Source organism: Plectropomus leopardus, chromosome 12 (assembly GCF_008729295.1).
Source record: "Plectropomus leopardus isolate mb chromosome 12, YSFRI_Pleo_2.0, whole genome shotgun sequence".
In the NCBI taxonomy this organism is placed as follows: domain Eukaryota; kingdom Metazoa; phylum Chordata; class Actinopteri; order Perciformes; family Serranidae; genus Plectropomus; species Plectropomus leopardus.
The window spans coordinates 8,458,839-8,478,833 of record NC_056474.1 but is presented as its reverse complement, the minus strand read 5'-3'; the positions used below and the strand labels follow the sequence as shown (position 1 = coordinate 8,478,833).

Genomic DNA, 19,995 nt, shown 5'->3' with positions numbered 1-19,995 from the left:
TTTTAAAGGGATCCGTGAGAGAAAAGTCGTCGTGAGAAAGTCAAGCAAACTATCAGAGGCAGTCATCAATCTCAACCTGCTGACAACATTAATTCAACAACCCTTCTGTGGGAGGAACAGTGATTGGGGAAATGTTGCATTACATCAGTGTCACCTACAATGAGGACATCACACATTTGTGAGTTAAATCAGTGTCTTATAAAGGTCGCAACCAAAAACATACTTAAAAGTAAAGGAACACTGGTGCCTGATTTGTAAGGATGTCATTGTGATGCTGTGGAAAGGCCGCAGTCGGGACAGAGCTGGCCCAGAACCTGGAGGAGGATGATTTCACGTGTTTACAGTTTGAAGTACAAATAGAGCAAATGTTTGGGGGATTATATAGAGACAGCTGTGGAAACAGCAAATGTTTGAACTTTAAATAATGCGAAACAAGCTTAACTTGTCTAATTGTTTGAGCTGCGCTGAACAGAAGCAGTTTTCGGTGCTGGCTTAAAGCATGTGCAGGACTGATATGGACTGAATGTACTAATTGATTTTTTTGTTGAGTGTGTGTGCAGCAATTCAGCTGCTGCTGGAGAGAACATTTCAATCATGAAAATCCAGAGGGATCTGGTGAATGTATTTATGGCTGTGTGTTTGCTGTTGTGTGTGAAGCTTCCATATATTGGTGCAACATGTCTTAAAAGGCTTCTTATTTTTAGGAGTCGTCTGCCTTGTTGAGCCATCTTTGAAATATTTGTGAATATTTTTAAGCTTGTTTTTTCTTCATCTGTCATTTTTAATGCTACTGCCAGATGTGATAAATAAACCCAATTTTGGGGGGACATTTGTTGCACTAAAGCAGATACCAAACTGGTACAAAGCAAATCAAAATTGTACTGTGTGTATTTAGAGCTCAAGATTTCACTCAAATGTGAGTCCCCTACATTTTGATAACAGTCCACATTTATAGACAAATTAAAAAACAACAACAAAAAAAAAAAACAAAAAACAATGAAGTTTAACATAAATCTGAAGAATCACTCTGTTGGGCATTGTAATCACAAAATCGCCAGGAGAAATGGCATTGTACATTACTACAAATCACAGATATGTTACATTTGCAAGTGCGATGGGGAACCTTTTTCCTATCAAGGACCATTTTTTGTAAAGTCCCACACATATGCAACGATTCTAGATGTATATAGTATGAAAAACCACAGTTATCGCGGTTTCACGATTATTATAGTCCAAGTAAATTACACTCCTTCACAAACTCCTTCTTCATGAGGTTTCAGCTTCTTAGCTATTAATTCACTCACCACAAAACTTGCCCTCCTAACATAGTCTCTTGTGAAAGCTGACACCCCAACTCCGACGAAGAGCGTTAATTTTATCAAACTCGTCCAGTTTAGCATGTTTCAAGCTGTAATGACGCTCGAAATTGGCCTTTTTTTATCGCTGCCAGCGCCACACCATAAACTAGGCAAAGTGTCCTGCCTTTTACTTCGACAAAAGCATATTGTTTGTCCATTTCTCCTGGAAAACGTGGTGCTCTGCAGCCACCTTCCTTAACGTGGCACTCGCCATGACGCATTTCACGTCAATCAATCCCAATGTTATCGCGCGATGGCACGTAACCTCACGTGTTGTGTTCACTGACCCTGAACCTGACTCGGACATGCACAGCTGTCATCCCAGAAAAGAAAGTGATGAGTCCTAAAACGCGGAGGGCTTTTTTTTTTTTTGCCCTTCTGGTTCCCCCGTCTTAAAGTCTATGTTTTATTTGAATGTGTTGCCTTAATGCCTTATATAAAGTCTGTGTCTGTGATATTTAGACATTTTGTTCTGCAACGTAAAATACGCCCGTAAAAACCCTAATTTTTGAAATTTGAAGGTTTTACTTGTCTTAAAAAAGGTGGCTGCAAACAAGTGGCTAAATCGGGCTACAGTGTTTGTCGGGACGTTAGAGGTCATCACACACACAGGAACTCATTAAACCCATTTCTCCGCCTACAGCTTTACAGAGTTGCACTTGTAGATTTATCTGTTTATAATATTTTTCGATTGTGTATTAACATGTTTTACAGTGTTTTTTAGTTGTGACGTTTAAGTCGTGCGACCACGATGTAGTTTGTGTATGGCCTAACAACAGCTTTTTGCTTCTGGCGATTTCATTTACGCTTCAAAACAAACAAAATGCTGTTCATCTGTGAAGATTATCATGTTAAACAAAATGCGTAAATCTCATAAACTTGTGTTTGTCACAAAGCTAATTTTTGGCGAAAATCCCATTCAAAAACCCTATAAGGTTTTGGATGAGGGAAACAGCGCAATGCTAACTTCCTGGTTGGGCTACAAAAATACATCATCCCTTCACCACTCTATTGCTGTCCACATTTTTTGTTTATATATAGTTTTAGAATTGCGTGGTGGGCGGGATCAAATGGTCTCGTGGGCCGTATACACTATCCCAGCAGGAGGAAAAGCAGCGATGCGTTGGTTGTGTCACCCCTTGTTCCCACATAGTCTTGTGTCCATCTTTCCCAGGTTATCAGGTAATGCATCAAACTCTGAAACCTATTTTTTAGTGGTCAAACAGTGGAATTGCAAGTTCTGAGTCTGTCACATGAGGTCAATTAATTTGGTCCAATAAAATCTGAAAAGTCTAGAAGTGCCACAAAATTAGTCCCACCATGTGACAGGGGTGCTCTGTGGGAGTGGGATAGACTGAACCTACTACATAAAACAGAATGGGAAATAGATTCACAAATTAAAGGGAACAAGGAAAAACACAAACAGAAATATCCATAAATAAAGTCCACAAGATAACATGCTCAATAACCAAATATCCTGACAAAGCCACAGAGACATGTCACTATAAAACACCATCGTTTGGTGCCTAAAAGCAGCTGGAGAAACAGCAATCACTTGCTAAATTACCATTGCTTTTATTGGTCTTAAGCAGGGGTCTGTGGCTTGGCTTTCTTCTTGCCAAGGTGTCACACAATCCACCATCCCCTCAACCTGACAATGAAAAAGTCAGCTTATGTACTCTGTTCCCTCAGAAATGTAGATATGATACACACAAAGTGTGCAGATGTAACATAGTCACAGTTTCTTCTGGAGATTCAATATTATAAAAAAAGTGGGATTGGTGCAATCCCTGGTTTTTAAAAAAATATAAATATAAAATATAAAAATATATTTTATAGATGAAATTGCACTGTAGCCTACTGTTCCATGAAGCACCTCAGCTGTCATTGTCAGTTGTCATGTGATTTATGTTGGACTTTTTTACACCAAAAAAACTGTATTTCCTTTGTTAGTATTGTGGATGTAGTGAGGGTTGGCTTGTGTAGGAAAAAACTGTAATAAATGGTTTGAGATGTATTAACTTCTCTGTTTTTGTGCTTTGACCACCAAAATCTAATCAGTTCATTGCTGACTCCATGTGAACGTTTTTGCCAAATAAAAAAAAAAAAAAAAACACCCAAAAAAACCTTCATGTATTCAGATATCACCTTCATTGCAATGAGGCGGATGTAAGATAACGGTGACCTTGACCTTTGTCCACCAAAACTTCACCAGGTCATCATTGAGTCCAAGTTGATGTTTGCGCCAAAAAAAAAAAAAAATAAAAATACCCATAAGGTATTCTTGAGATGTAGCATTCACAAGAATGAAATGGATGAACACAACACGAAATCATAATGCCTCTAGCTGTGGCTAGTGGTGTACCCATAAAACTACAGCCAAATCTGTACTCTATCCATCTCAATGGACGGGACACTTGAGCAAAATCAATCACAGTCTCCTCAATTTACCACAGATAGATTTATTTTGCAGTCAAATTTACACAATCTTGGACTTGAATGTCAGACACCAGAATGCATGTTACACATGACACACTGTCACAGATAAAACATAATATGGATGTTTATAGATATTCTTTTGACATTTAAGTTACTTATATCCTCATTAATGCTTGTCATTACATACACATGCGCACAGAATACACTCACTCCAACTTTCAAACACTCACACACACACACACTCTGAAAACAGTTACATAAACGTAAACGTACAAAAACACGGTCACAAACATTACAGGTCTTCATCAAGAGGTCCTCCTGTGTGCCAAAAATATACATATACAGTGTACTGTATATATAATCAAGAAAAGACATCATTTGTACACCATGGCAAATTGATAGCAGGCAACATTTAAGAGCAGCTGAGCAACATCAGTACATTCAAAAAATTCATTGGCAATCAATAGAAGTCACACACACACAAACTCAACACTTGCTAAAACTGGCTCAACACGCTCACAGAGATATGCCACAGTAAGAATAGTTACATTTAAAGGAACAGTTTGACATTTTTGGAAAAACACAAAATACCGGGTTCCCTTGCTGGAAGTTGGATGAAAGTATTGACACTTGCAGTTTTTTCTGACATCTAACTCGCTGCAAGAAAGTGAGTGACCATATTTCTGAAAATGTCAGACTATTGCTTTCAGAAACATGCCAAGGGCCTGTCTTTGACATGCGTATACAAGGATTAGTGTTCCACTGTAAGAAGAGGTGTGTGGACAGCTGAAGCCAAAACTGAGCTAAAAATTGAACATGAGCGCTAGAATAAATGTTGGCATTGTATGTTTCTACAAACATAATCTGTAGGTTTCATGTGTTAAATTGTGCATTTTATAATATGATATGATAAATTTGTACATTTCATATGATAAATGTATGCATTTAGTAAATTTGTATTTTTCGTACGTTAAATGTTTTCATTTTATTTGTTAAATTCGTAGGTTTCATATGTTAAATCTGTGCGTTTCATTTGTTAAAATTTGTAGGTTTCACATGTTAAGATTGTACATTTCATTTATTAAATCTATACATTTCAAATGATAAATTTGTACATTTCAAATATTACATTTTTACATTTCACATATAGCAGATATACTATACGTTACTTTACATTTCAGTTTTCAGTTTTATGTTGTCACCAGGAGTTTAGTGCTTTTTCTCAAAGTGAAGAAATAGAATATTCGCTATTCGCATAATGCAAGTGAAATTCATGAAAGGTTTGAAGCACTCTAAGATTCAATCATCACTAAAATATATGTCATGCAAGAGGTACAGTACAAACAAATGGAGTAGTCAAAGTTATAAAATTGTTATTTAAGGTGTGTTGAATGATTCATGACGTCAGCTCATTCACTGAGTCATATGCAAGAAAACATTCGGCCTTAAAAGTTAGCGGAGGTTGCTGGCAATAGCCTTTGAGCAGCACAGTGTTTAAGTTATGTCTTTTCAGTCTATAGCTGCTAACTTTAAAAAAGTAAAAATGAAAAGGAAGCAAAACATCCTTTTAATTTATTGTTATAGTTGACTAATATATGTAAACTTGGCAACATAGGAACAGCGGTTACATCACCTTCAAAACGAGCCATAAATTCATAGGTACGCTGCAGTATTTCACCTTATTTTATCGATCTGTCTCCTTGATTCCATGTGAACGCAGCATTACACACATTAATATGATACATATGAAACACAAAAATTGAACATATCTGTGGTTTGCAGAAGCGTACAATACCAACATTTTCTTCTGGCGACTAGGCTGAAAAGTTACACAGCCTGAGCATTAAAAGGTCCTCCTAATTCTCAACATTTCCTCACATCTCAGTAAATATTTTGAATTTTTAAATAGTTCACAGTTTGTTCTTAAACTAAAGAAACCAGAAAGGAAATTTTGGGATTGAGAGAAAACATCAGGCCTCATTAAGAAAATACTCATTTGCAGGCTTATTTGTTGATTTGTGTGAAACAAAATCACAATGTGTAGATGTGAACAGTGTTAAGAATGTGGCATTTAGGTGCTGCAATGCCCCACACTGCCTCTTTTTTTCCATCCAAAATTCAAAGTACAAGGCTCAAAAAGCAAATGAGTCAAAGATGGCCCTCTCTGTATAGCCATCAAATTAAAAAACAAACACTTTGCTGCCACCTTGTGGTTAAACAAATATACAGCACAGACATGGTCAAGTGAGGAGTTTTCTACTCTTCTTTTCACAGACATTAACAGCTTTGAGACATGGTCGTTTCCATCTGAGCTGATTCAGACTCAGAGTGACGGCTGGTGATAGAACACGTAAGCAGCAGAGTGGTTTTTATCGCACCCTCGTACACACTTTGTGTTTTATCTGTCTTTCCTCCTTCTAAAAATATGCTATTCCCTTCATAGTATCTCACAGTCACACACTGTTTTGTCAAAAAGCAGCCAAGCAGCTGCATAAAACAGATGCATCTCTTCAGTAGTATGTATGCTTTTTCATTTTTTTCTTTTTTTTAAAATTTTTTTGTTAGAGTTTACATCTCAGTTTCATCTCTCACAATACCCTATGCAGCTTCAGAAAAAAAAAAATCCTGTATTTAAAATTAGAAATGACACATTGTGCCACGCATCTCACCCGTTATGGCACAACTTTTATGGCACTTTGACCAAAAGAGTCAATATCAATCAGTGTAATGAAATCATACATCAGGCACACAACTAAATTACACACAAGAAAGCATGTATACTGTACATTGAGTCACATGGCACTGGCTTATGGAAAATAAATATACATCCTTTTCTTTTCAACAATGTTCAATTTGTTGTTTTAAGATACTACATTCTTTTAATCCACTCAAATGACAGTACAAAAAAATAAATATCTTGAGTAAATATTGTGAATAAATCCTCCTGTACACTTTCACATTTCATCTTATTCAATGATTTATTTATGTTTGTGAGCTTAGTCTGTGCACAAACTAAAAAGAGAAAATCAGCACTCAGCGATTGTCAAGAGCCGTCACAGTAAAGCATTTTGCGTTGACCGTTTTTGAAGCTGTTTATGTGTTTGACGTTGACGCCGAATTGAAACCGGAGTTATTTTGAGGCTATATAAAGTAGCAGTTATGTTGAGATATTACTCATTATGATTAAAAAGAAAAAAACCCCAGCAGGATTCTTTTTACTTGAAGATTTTCACCAATAAATGAGCAAAAACGATGAAAAAAGCATAACTATGCTATTAAAACACACCATTCTGTACATTCTGTGCAGGAAATTACTCTTACTACGATTCTAAAATATCTGTTCATCATACTGGAAATGAAAGTGATAGCTATTCGTGACTGACTAGGCACTTTGGAATATGAGTGTTGAAGATGCTTTATTAAAAAAATAAAATGGAGAGCAATATAATATGGCACGATGGGCTGAGGGCTGAGAGAGACAAAGAGTCCTGTTCTCTTTCAGAGCATGTTGAGGGTTTGATTCCTGCTGATAAAAAACTGCACATATAAAGTCATTGCACTATGAGGAGCTTAAAGCATCCACTACATGGCACACGTATGTTCACAGTCTGCAAGAACATGACTGACACTGAAAGGGAAATCAACTGAAGGAAACTATTAACACTAGCTGTGAGGATAAATCAGTTCAGAGATTGAAAGATTTAATTTTTTTAATCCTATTTTGTATTCCCTCTGGTACTGTGATATCCTCTGCAGCAATGGTTCCCAACCTTTTTTTTCTTTTTTTTTTGTATTTACACATTGTTTTAAAGCAGTGAGCCTGTCTCAAAGCTTTTCATTCAAAGTCTGCAGACATGAAAGTATCTGGTACTTAACAAGACAAAATACTAAAATTAATGTTGCAAAATTAACATAATTTAATTAAGCAGAAAAACATTGCTTTTCATTTCCAACTTGTTGTAGCTGATATTTCTCAACCTCTAAGACTCATCTTTTGATTCCTTAAATTCAGATCATCAAGGTTTTTTTTTAGGGAAACATCATGCCAAGCAAATTATGTTTTCTATAACATAATGAGGAAACACTGCTGATCAACACATCTGGCAAGTCTCAACAATGTTGATACTGAACCTATCAATGAAAAGTTCATTAACAGACAGTTAACAGTTAACAGTATCCACTTGTCCCGACAGATTTGGCTTTTTAATATGAATATTCAGCTATTTGTTCCTTTTTGTCTCAAACTTTTTGAGAGTTTGAACCGGGATTTGGTGACGGTGACATACACATAATATAGTAAACAAGTTAACTACGCTAATGATGGACTGGAAATGTGCAACAACATTTTTGCAGATACTAGATATCAAACAAAAGCCAGATAGTATTAATTTTCTGTGAGCTGTAAATTCATCACCTTTACGCAAAAAGCAGAAAATATTTTACAGCCTGAACGGGCAAAGCCTCTCTTCCTTTGGGAAGCTGTTGTTGTGTTGGCCACTGACTGTACAGGAGAGCTGGATAAATGCAAGGAGTGCTCGCTCTGCAGCAAAATCTGGGGACAAAAATGCTCCCAGAAGTACACTCCACACTGACCGACAAAAAAACAAACAAACCTCAAACCAAAACAAACCAAAAAAGACGACTGCTTGCCTTAAAGGAATCTCAGTTGACAAAGGGGTCTCCAACTGATGATTCTACAGCATAATAATAAAAAAAAATTATATTTCCATTTAAAGAAATCACAATATTTCACTCACTTTAATCAGAGTGCTTTTGTTTCGTGAACCTAAGACAGAAGTGTGGACCTGAACCTGAAGCTCTGGCTTCAAGGTCCTTCACATCATGTGCTCGCCATCCTCGTTAACCACCTCTTTTTGTCTTTTTGAAGCATACATGATGCATTAATGTATTGTTTCATCGCCTGAATTTTGCACTGCCACAACAACATAATCAAGACAGCAGTTTAGTAACACATAAAGATCATTTCTAGGAGACAGAGTTAAACTACAAGGTTGGGAACCACTGCCCTACAGCGCTCAATTGTTTTGGCACTGTGTTCCTCTGTATATACTGTGCGTGTGTGTGCGTTTTTACTTAATACAAACAAATAGTTTAGAATATAGTGGGCAGGATCTTCTGGGTCTCTTAGGACATGTGATGAAGTCTACAGATTTGGGCTCCAGTTCCTTTTGTTTGAAAAGGTCATTACAATACTGCATTATGCAAAAGAAAAAAAACAAAACTCTGATCTAGACATCAAAAGTAACTATTTACAAAGTCCATGAGCTATTTTCTTTTTTCAATATATCTTTTGACATACTCTGTACTTACGGCTGATAGTAGAAAAATGTCGAAATTTTAGATGAAACATTTAAACAATGAGCATTTGTACAAGCAAGGCGAACGTTTGGTTGTTTTTAAAGTTTCGACTGAGATCAGATTCAGTCAGGCAACCTGTATGGCACTTTGAAAGCACATTTACTTTTCACACCAACAGCCAAGTATGACCCCTACATTTGATGTTTAACTACTGTTTTCTTTTGTTTTACAACTAGTACTGTTTTTTGGCACTGACTACATTAATATTAATTCAAAATAAAACAATGAAAGGGGATAAATCTGAAATAAAATCATTGGTGGGAAGAGAATTTCTAATAATTTTTCTCTTTTGTATTCTACGAAGGGGAATTTGTTGGTTAAAATATCAAGTGCATAATTAATCAGAAAAATCACTATCCACTGAGTCAACTAAAATTAAATTCTAAAGTATCAAAGTCAGCTATGCACCTCTGATGAATCTCCAGTAAATGCTTCCAGAAATACCTCATTTTCAAAGGCCATACTACAAAATGTAAGAGGTATGAGGGGCCACTTTGGTCTGCTCTGGTTGGTCTGGGTGTACATAAGTGGAACGGCACCTTTAAGTTGATTCCTGCCAATCAGACGCTCAGGTTGGGAGGCTGATGTTGGCGTTCTCCGCCATCGGGCTGGACATGCGTATCTGGGAGCTGCTCTTGCTGAGGATCGACAGCTGAGTCCCGCCGTTCACTCCACTGCTCGCCAACGAAGGGTGCCGCTGCTGCTTCAGGTCCACAGCAAAGTACCGGTTCACTGTCCAGCTGCGCCATTTCCTCTTGATCTCCGACTGCACCTTCAGGGAGAAACTTCACAAGGTCATTTTTAATGTACTTTAAGCTGCACCAGCTCCACGAAAAGGTACAGTACACTTAAGTTTTCTGGGTAACAATTTAAGAGATTCAGTGGTGGAATGTAGTAAAGTATATTTACTCAAGCACTGTACTTAAGTATGAATTTGATATACTTGTGCTTTACTTGAGTATTTTCTTTTCACGTCACTTTATACTATATTTCCACTTGATTTCAGAGGAAGATATTGTATTTTTTACTTCACTACATTTATCTGAAAAACTTAATTTGCTTTAGATATTAAGGTTTTTACATAAAAGAGAAGAGCTTATAAAATATTAAGTTTTGTTATTATTAAAATTACAAAACAGTTTCCACAAGTGCAGCTGCAACAATTAGTTATTTAATCACTCAATCAATACACAGAAAATGAATCACCAACTATTTTGATAAAGATTTAAGTCATTTTATCTGTATTTATTTTTAAATCATTTTGGGGGATGCTTTTTAAGATTTGTCTGCACAGAAACCTTTACTTTTAATATTTGAAGTACATTTTCCTAAATATATGTATCTACTGTAACAGAGTATTTTCACAGGGTGGTATAAGTACTTTTACTTAAGTGAAGGATCTAAACACTTCTTCCACTACTGAACACATTAAAAGGGAGCTACATCCAATTTAAAAATTCAGATATGTTATTATTATGGTGTAAGACAGTCTAAAAATATTTCTAAACTTAAACAACTCTCCTTTAAATCCCAAAACTACAGCGGTGAAACTCACATTTTTGATGTCAGTATGTATAAAGTATTTATCTGCTCCATAGACAATGAATTTGGATTAAATGTTAAAGAGCACCCAGGTGAATCTTCAGAGTATATGTGTGTATTTCAGAACTGAGAACATTACAACAGACTAAAGCTAATTTAGGTATTTTTAAAACAACAACAACAACAAAAAAACACCCCGTGGGTCCACGAAAATCCAAAATTTAAACTTGATGACATCACAGGTTTGAGGCTTATGCCATAGACTCAAAATATTGATTGAAGTTTTCAAGGTTAAAAAAAAACATTCTGGTTTTCCTAATTTAGGTGGTGTTTCCCTTTAAATAGAGGGGCTGCATTCAAGTGTTATAGTTTTGGGTAATAATTCCTACATATATTTAGGCGTTTATTCTAAAATATGCTCATGTGTATCAAAAATAACATAAGAGCATTTCTGGTATCATTAATGTCAGAAAAACAAGATGTTGATGAAAACATCAGGAAGTGAAACTGTTTATCAACAGGGACAAAAGCTTACCTCTCCATTGAGGAAACAGTAAAGGACGGCTACAACAAAGCCCTGAGGATGAGAAAAATGACAATAAATTAGAGAAAAACAGCACGAGACTGAAATACGTTTGTTGTTTTTAAAAATAGCTGCATCAAATGACTTCAGTGTAATCAGCAGAGCCTGTAGACATATGAGTCTGACAGTGGGGACAGATACACTCAGCCATCTCTGTTAAAAGATAAATAAAATGATGTTGACCGACAGTGTTTTAAATATTGCAGCTTCACTATTGAGGACTTGTAATGTGTCATTAATAAACTGTATGACATGTCTGCCTGTCTATGACTTCTTCTATAAAACTATGTCCAAGATTTGTTTATCATTTCCTTTTGTTGCAGAAGTGGCATTATTTCATTCAAGTAAACTGGCAAAAATAAAGGGTGCTAAATTGTAGGATTGCATGGCTTATGCTGATATGTTTTTATTTTTTGGCATGAGACTGATTAGGCAGATATTGCATAAATGTTTGTAGATTTGGGATTTATGTGGTGTTTATGCATATCAAAAATGAAAGCAAATTGTTCAGGACTACAATTTAAGAGAAACTGTGTTTTAATTTGCAAATAAATAACAAATTAATAATTTTGTCAATAAAATATGAGAAAAGAGTTAAAAAGTCTTATCATAGTTTCCCAAAAGTGACTCAAATGGCTATTTTTTTCCAACCATGAGTCAAAAACTTGAAGGAATAAGACAGAGAAAAGCAACATATCCTCACATTTGAGAGGTTGGAGCGAGTAAATGTTTCACTTTTTCACTTTGATCATTTGGCCTTTGTTTTGTTCTGTCATGAGATACAATATCCTTAATTTCACATGTAGTCCATAGTTTTATGAATGTAGTTTTCTTATTGTCTTGTTATACCTTTTTACAGTAGTAGCAGTTTGAATCATTATCACTGAATTTGTTGTCTAATACTGTTTCACACTCGCTTCCAGGAAAAACTCCAAATGCCAACTGCTGTCCTCCAACTTGTATTACCTCCGCCAAGAATGTTATGTTTTCTTTTTGGTTTGTGTGTTTGTCAGCTTGGTTTTGAGAAAAAAAAAACCAAAAAAAAAAAAAACGGAAAAACTGGCCAAGTTTTCATAAAACTTTGTGGAAGGCTGTAGCACAGGCGAAGGAAGAATCCAAGCGATCCAAATCACAAGGCGGATACATAAAATAAAATCTTTCACTTTCTTTAACATTGTAAGACAGGGCATTTGGCCTTGGCGTAGTGAATATAATACATCCAAACATTTAATGGATGATAGTAAAGTGTAACAGTGAAAAACATAGCCAAATGTGGAAACACGATGACAACACATTAAAATCTACATTTACATGGACCCGTAATAAGCGGGGCTAACCTACACATGTAGTTGCTCAAACTTCATACAGAAAAAGATTGTAAGGAAGCACTCTTTGACAACAGTTTCATGAGAGAACAGGTACAATTGTAACAACATGTGTGTTTATATAAAGTAATTAAACCATACTGGTTTGTGCTACAAGTTGTTTTTTTAACACAAATTTAAATTTGACTCAAGTAAAAATTATTTCCCTGTTAACATACAGTTTTGTGTAACAACAGTGTTATTTTAGTCTAAGCATTTGGTACTGGAACATATGCAAATACTAATTAAGTGTTTCCATGAATGTATATGTAATATTTCCAGTTTAGAAGTACATATAATAAATGCACAGCTGAGATGATGAGGCAAAACCACATTTTGAGATCATCCTTAAAGTTTTGGGAGTATATTTTCACATATATATTGGTTTTGCTTGCAGAGTTGTGCATTATAGAAGACTGGACTATTGGCCTTGGAGGTCTGCGCTCTCTCAGTGCCTTTCTAGTTGGTGGTGTGTTTAGTTTGCTGCACAGCTGTGGAAAGTGAGTGATTATAGGTTTGAATATCACATCACTCTCCCAAAGAGTGTCTTTGTATATTGTATAGTCAGATGATTTATTATGACATCATGTTCTCTCATTCGTCATCTGGTATTTCAAACCGGATGTTAGAGCTGTAAAAGTGTACCTGAAAGGATCCCAGTCCCAGTTCAAAGACCAGTCTCTCCCTCTTGCTGACATCTTCAGGTGAGAAGGCGAACACAGTGTAGTGAATACCAAACAGAGGGATGAGCAGGAGGGTGGAGCGCGCCAGACGCCTACACACAGACACAGACACAGACACAGACACACACACACACAGAGTTTAATAGGATTGAAGCGAAAGTCAAACACAACTACTGGTGGTGGTCAGTTGGACGTGATGCAAGAACAGAGCTACTGATGCAATGTTATGAAACAGTTTCTGTTGTAAACTAATCATTCGCACACAGGTTTAAATTTTTTGTGAGGTCAAAAAAGAAAATATCTCTTCAAGCTCAATTAAGACATAAATGCTGATTAAAGTGCAGGCTCAGTCACAATTTTATGATTATTTTTAGTGTTCACATTTAAGTAGAATTTGGGAGATGTCTATATATTTTTTTTCTTATTGCCAACAAATTCCATGAAAATACCAAAACCAACAATGAACTGATCCAAAAACAATTTTCCTTGTAGCCAAAGCCTGATATGTTGAATTATTCTTTGTAATAGAGCTCCATTGTTATCCAAAAATGATTAAAACACATTAATTAGCCACACTGTTGCACTGGGAGACATGTTCCTCAATCACACTGAACCTGGGCACTGTGGTTTATTTTGAGTCAATACTATTTACTCACCACTGCACCAAATACATATGTATTAATTTGCTGCTGAAAATAGTTCTCACAAAATGCACAATTAACTCCATTTTTAAATATCTACAACTTCAATGAAAACAAACAGACACGCAGATGACATGGGGGAAGCCATGTTGAGTAAATACTGTACATTGTTGGTTTTGGCCTTCTATGGGATTTGTTGACAATAGGAATAAGAATACAGAATAACCACAGCCTTATCCTTATCCTTTAAATCTGTGGTTAGATTTTGTGTACTAATCCATTTTTAGTTAAAAATCATTGAAGATCGAGACTGAGAAATTCAAGATTGTCTGAAATGTGGTCATATCTCTGCTGCAGTACAACATTATGTCTGACATACGCATAATGAATGGAAATACATCGAAACACACAACATATTACACCTTGGAATCATGTAGGGTACAAATATGGAAAACAGTATTTTCACAATGCAGTTCAGTGACACCCAGGGGTCCTTAAGGAGCAGAATAAAGCCAATACACTTAAAACTCTGACATTGTAAGTGTATATTGTGTAACAGCTTGTGTTGCGTGTGTGTGTATGTATGTGTGTGTGAGAATGCATTTGGGAATTCAGATCATTAAATAAACTTTAAAAACCCCTGGTGTAAAACACATACAGACACATACACATGCAGTCGACAGGAGGCAGACACACACAAACATGTGTGTCAGCGGACAAAGACACGCACACACACACTTACAGTGTGATGGTGGATAATTCTGACATCCTGCACGAATGCTGAACAGCCTGTGTGGGCTCACTGAAGCATTTCTGAGCACAGCTGCTACACAGCACAAAGACAACACAACAATACAACAAAGACAATGTCTTTAGGGACACAGACTCACACAACACACACACACACACACACACACACACACACACACACACACACACACACACACACGCACACACACACACACTTGGTCACGCACACACACACACACACACACACACTTGGTCACGCACGCACAGGTCTAAGCAACAGATGAGAATGACATTATCTGCCGAGCCTCCAAAGATGCTGTCCTGTGGGACCACAACTGTGGTGATGTCTGACTATTGTACGACTCCATAATGAGGCTCAAGCTTCATGCCAACAGGTACTACAAATAAATATATATTCTGAAAAGTGTCTGAGAGGAGGTTTAATGCTAAAAACTTAAAAATAAGATTATTATGGGTGCACTACAATAAATTCATAAATGCATGGCTCCTCTATGAAAATGTTAAGTTAGTATTAGATAGTGTATTTAAAGGGACAAGGATGATATATATATATGTATATATATCTATGTATGCAGTGGTAATAAAGGCCAGAGTAACTGCACATTTTCATCTTGTGTCCAGGGTGTCATATAATTTTCGATTAAAGGAAAAAGCTGTTGTTATTTTGTATTTTTATTATCATCAACAAAATCCCATGAAAATACCAGAAAAAAAAAAAACAACAATGGGTAAGTTCCTCTCTCAAAAGAGTGCAGCAGGAATGAATCCTTAAACCTGTAAATGTGTTAGTGTCTCAGCATTCACACTTCCCTGGTCTGGAAGTCAGAGATTTTTTTTTATTGGGTTTTTAGTTAGTCTGAAATAAGGTCTGTGGTCAACACTAGGTTAAGAGACTTTCCCATTTTGTTCTACGACATAAAAAACATCAATACCCCACTTCTGACTGAATGAGAACATCATTGTGCCAAACACGGCTTTACAGCCTTGTTGTACCAGGGATGTTAAGTCACACAGCCTCAAAAAAGAGGACAATTTTGACTTTGCTAGGGACTATTTTCAGCTGAGGATTAATACATATTTGATGCTCTGTGGAGTATTTATTGGAGTGGAGTTTTTTTTATTTTCAATAGTTATGTATTATATTATTACTTTATGGAGCTCTATGGCAGACATGATTCAATTATATCAGGCTTAAGTCCTAGGACCCAAACTTCAAGTTATGAATCCTAAACAAGTCATAATATGCTCTTCACTGACTGTAATAAGGTAATTATATATTACATTTTCAAACTATATTACTATAATACTTTTTAAAAATTGTGCTTATTTGCTTATTTTTTGCTATGTTGTTATTTCTTCGTCTGTAACTTTTGACTCACACATTTGCATCCACCACATTTGCACCAACGTCAGTGAGAATGAACAGCATTAATGTTAGTTGATTTAGCAAATGAAATAAAATGAACTGATTAGTGGCACGCTTTTTATATAACATGGGGGAAGGTATCAGGTATTTCCAAGTCAAAAGTCTTGAGTTCAAGTGAAGTCCTGAGTCATTGTACAGTTGCATGTCTCCTCTGACTCTGTGACTTCGATCTGACTCGAGTCCAAGTCATTTAAATTAATTTCACGCCTCTGTTTGTTAGTAGGATAAATTAATTGTTGGGTTTCAGTGTTCTCATGGGAGTTGTTGATAATAAGAAATATGTAAACTATTTCCAGCTGTTTCCTTTCAGCAAAGGAAAATCACATCTTTTTGGGCTGCTGGGTTGTTTTGGGGCAAAGAGAATTTTAAAATCATATTGATTCACTTCATCAATTTCTAATGTATGACACACAGATTTTTCTCTGACGACGTACACACTGGCATTAGCGAAACTTCCGTATTGTAACTTACAGGTAAATACTTGACTCGTTCCCTCCGATGTCGGGGGACTGCAGCTTCTGGACCAGGATGATGATTATTCCAATGAAGAGGACAAAATTGATCTGAAAGAAAACCAATCAAATAAACACACAAATAACATAAATCTTTATGAGATGTCACAAATTATATTCCAGTCATTATAGAATAAACTGCACATGTGTTAAAAAGAAAAAGAAAAAAAAAGAGAGAGAGACAGAAACTGAATGAATACATCTGTCATACCATAATAGAGGCCACAACTGGTCCTTTGATCACCCACCAGAGGGCAGTGTTCTCATTTGTATCCCAGCATCTGGAGGAGAAGAACAATAATCCTTCAACATGCTCTCTGTCACTCTCTCTCAACACTTAGAAATACATGGCAGCAAACAACATGTCAGGCATGAGGCTTTTTGCAGAATAAGAAGGGTGGAGGGGAGGGTCAGAGGGAAGAGGGGGATTTAAAGAGGAAAAGGACTAAAATGATAATTTTACCTGTTTGGAAAAATCTATCCAATAATTCTAAATGATGTTTGCTTTCGCTCACATATTACATTATATATTGTGTATAAGAAATGATAAAAGATAAAAATGAGCTAACACCTTGTTAAACATCTACTTGAACCCTCTTAAAGGTTCTGATGGCTCATTTTAAAGGCACAATTTCTAAATACAGATGGTGTGCATTTCTTTCTTCTGCTTTTAGAATATTTATATGTTAAGTATACTTCACATTAAAAAAAAATTAGAATCTAATGTTTTACAACATGGGACAAACAAAAATTTCAAATTTTTGGGTGTGATTCTCAGCCCGGACCTGCTTTGCTCTGATACAAAAGGTTTTTAGGTGCTTTATACACTATGAACATGGCCAACAGTCAACATGCATTCCTTCCTTTTCTGACACTAAATCCAATATTGAAAGAGGAGTTTTACCCAGTGTCGTGAAAGTGGAGCCTCAGAACTGCCCAGACAGTGACGCAGATGGTGGGAGTTCCTGTAATAACAGTAATCATTAATACAATGGAAAAAATGTGGTACATTTAGAATAATAATACTTAGTCATTTGTTTGAACACACTGAGAAATGCAAATACATAGCAACAGCTTCAAATTTTAGTGGCTCTAAGCCTGAATTTACATCATTCATTTCTGTAAAGATCAGATCAAAGATCACTCTTACAATGCATTTCCTAAAATGTTTGTCTCAAGTGCTGCCTCTATAGCTGTATTGATTATCATGGTGTTAAAAGAACATTTATTGGAAAGTTTGTCTGAAGTCTTAAAGATCTTGGTAAATAAATAGACAGACAACTGTTTAAACAAGATAAATTTGTAGCTATATATCAGGCTCATTAAACGGGCAGCCAACAACGGCCCGCTGATTATTTCAGTTAACAAAAACATACAATTTCAAACCTTAACAATTAAAAGAAAAAATCATGTAAATCCTGACCAAATTACCACAATAAATCCTTCAAACCAGCAGAGCAGTCTTGTGCTGTCAGGAACAGCCAATCACAACATTCATTATTGATAACAAAAGCTCTCCTTTGCATGCTGCTCTTGTTGCAGCTTGTTTATGATTAGGCTACTTTTCCAGTGTGTGAGGTGTAGAGTGTACATTCATAACGACAGTAATAATTCAGGGAAATGTCCGGCCCCTGGGCCCTTAGCTTTCTGAAAACTTGGCCCCCTGAATAATATAGTTAAATATCCTTCCAATAGATAAAGGGTAGCTCTGTCTCCTTGAAATTATGTTTTTTTGTTTTTTTCATTTTTCCATGCCTTACCTTAGAACCACTGTAACGAATCATGATTTCCCCCCAGGAATCAATAAAGTATTTCTGATTCTGATTCTAAAATGTTGCTCATTTATGTATCTGTCAAGTTGCAAATATGTTGATACTGAACATATCATCAAAATGTTGACTAAAAATGTATTTTAGCTGTTTTCAGCCAAAATGGCAACCTTGCGATACAATATCCAGTTTCTTTTCCTAATTTTAACCAAAGTGCTTTTGTTGCGTAAATGTAAGACAGGAGTCTGAACATGAACCTGAAGTTTTGGTGTTAAGGATCTGCACTCTGTATGCTCGCTACCCTCTCTGATCACATCTTTCCTTCACCGTGTAGGCTACACGGTACGGTACATGAATGTAGTGTTTTATCACCAAAAAGAAATGTCTGAGCATTTTCCAGGCAGCGATTATTTTTTCCACAGCAACATAATTAAGAAAGCAGTGTAGTAACATACTAACGTAATTTCTAGGAGACAGGATTGTGATAAGAATCCAGAGTTTCTATGTTATTCAAAATACAACAGTATTCACCATTTCAAAGCAATTAGGAAAAAAGTACTCAAAAAATGTACAAGCAAATTAACTTTTTAAAGTTAAAACTGTACAAAAGGAAATATACCACCACTAATGATAACGACTCAGGACTGGACACTTACCCCATCCTACGATTGTGTACCAGTAGAAGTAGCGTCTTTCTGGAAAGAAAGTCTCCACCAGCAGAGTGAAGAGATACAGACCCTCAATGAAGAGCCAGAAATAGTTGGACATGACGCAGTAATGGAAGAAAATCATCACTGCTTTACACGCCACCTGCACAAGGGAAACATGGAGGGAAGGAAATGTATTTTATCAGTGAATTCACTTCTGTACAACTGAGAGTATTTGAGGCAGCCTAAATTTATTATCATCTCACTTGGGGACTGTTTATTATTTATAAGGTGGAGTGGGTGGTGAAAAGGGTTAAAGTATTAGGGAGGGACTTGTGTTTTTCAATGGGCTTAAAGGGGTATATAAATTTACATAGTAATATTCTATGTTTATTTTAAATACCCTCTTTATCTCTAATGCCACTGATGGGTTTGAAAAGCATGTTTTCTTTTTTAAAAAATGCCTAAATAACACAATTTATTCCAACCAGAAACTGTGAAAACATAAATCATAGCTGGATTTTCAAATTTCTGAGTCTTTGCACACATTACACATGGCAAACACTTCATCATCAATCATCAAAATCACTTTAGACTACCTGCAAATTAAAATTTTTTTGCCTAAAATAAATAATTTGAAGTAACAACATTCTATGAAAGTGCATACACAGCTTGTGTGATGCAATTTGTAAGGAGTATAAGCAGTTTGTTACAAAATTAGCTGTTTGTTTTGGTGATACCTTCCTCCAAACTGTTTGCTCCAATACATAATTTCACATATATTTCACTCCAATACATATATTTGGAGTGAGTATTCAAAAAAAAAGGGAAAAAAAGTTTATTGGTGGAGGGAGGGTCATGCATTTCCCCCAGTCACTCAG

At 36.0% G+C, this 19,995-nt stretch overlaps 1 protein-coding gene across 4 annotated transcripts in view; it reads right to left on the bottom strand.

Annotated features, from left to right (window-relative positions):
• Positions 1 to 5,085: 5,085 nt before the first annotated feature.
• Positions 5,086 to 19,995, bottom strand: part of LOC121951410 (pituitary adenylate cyclase-activating polypeptide type I receptor-like) — a 33,678-nt gene continuing 18,768 nt past the window's right edge. Inside the window, exons 8-15 of one of the 4 annotated variants that reach the window (XM_042497722.1) lie at positions 19,124 to 19,277; positions 17,603 to 17,663; positions 16,910 to 16,979; positions 16,658 to 16,749; positions 14,732 to 14,815; positions 13,311 to 13,440; positions 11,254 to 11,295; positions 5,086 to 9,961 (exon numbers count right to left, since the gene is read on the bottom strand). In XM_042497722.1, the coding sequence (XP_042353656.1) occupies positions 9,737 to 9,961; positions 11,254 to 11,295; positions 13,311 to 13,440; positions 14,732 to 14,815; positions 16,658 to 16,749; positions 16,910 to 16,979; positions 17,603 to 17,663; positions 19,124 to 19,277 (858 nt within the window). In that variant the 3' untranslated portion in view covers positions 5,086 to 9,736. The remainder of the gene's footprint in view (positions 9,962 to 11,253; positions 11,296 to 13,310; positions 13,441 to 14,731; positions 14,816 to 16,657; positions 16,750 to 16,909; positions 16,980 to 17,602; positions 17,664 to 19,123; positions 19,278 to 19,995) is intronic. The other 3 variants (XM_042497723.1, XM_042497724.1, XM_042497725.1) reach the window with 3 other exon arrangements.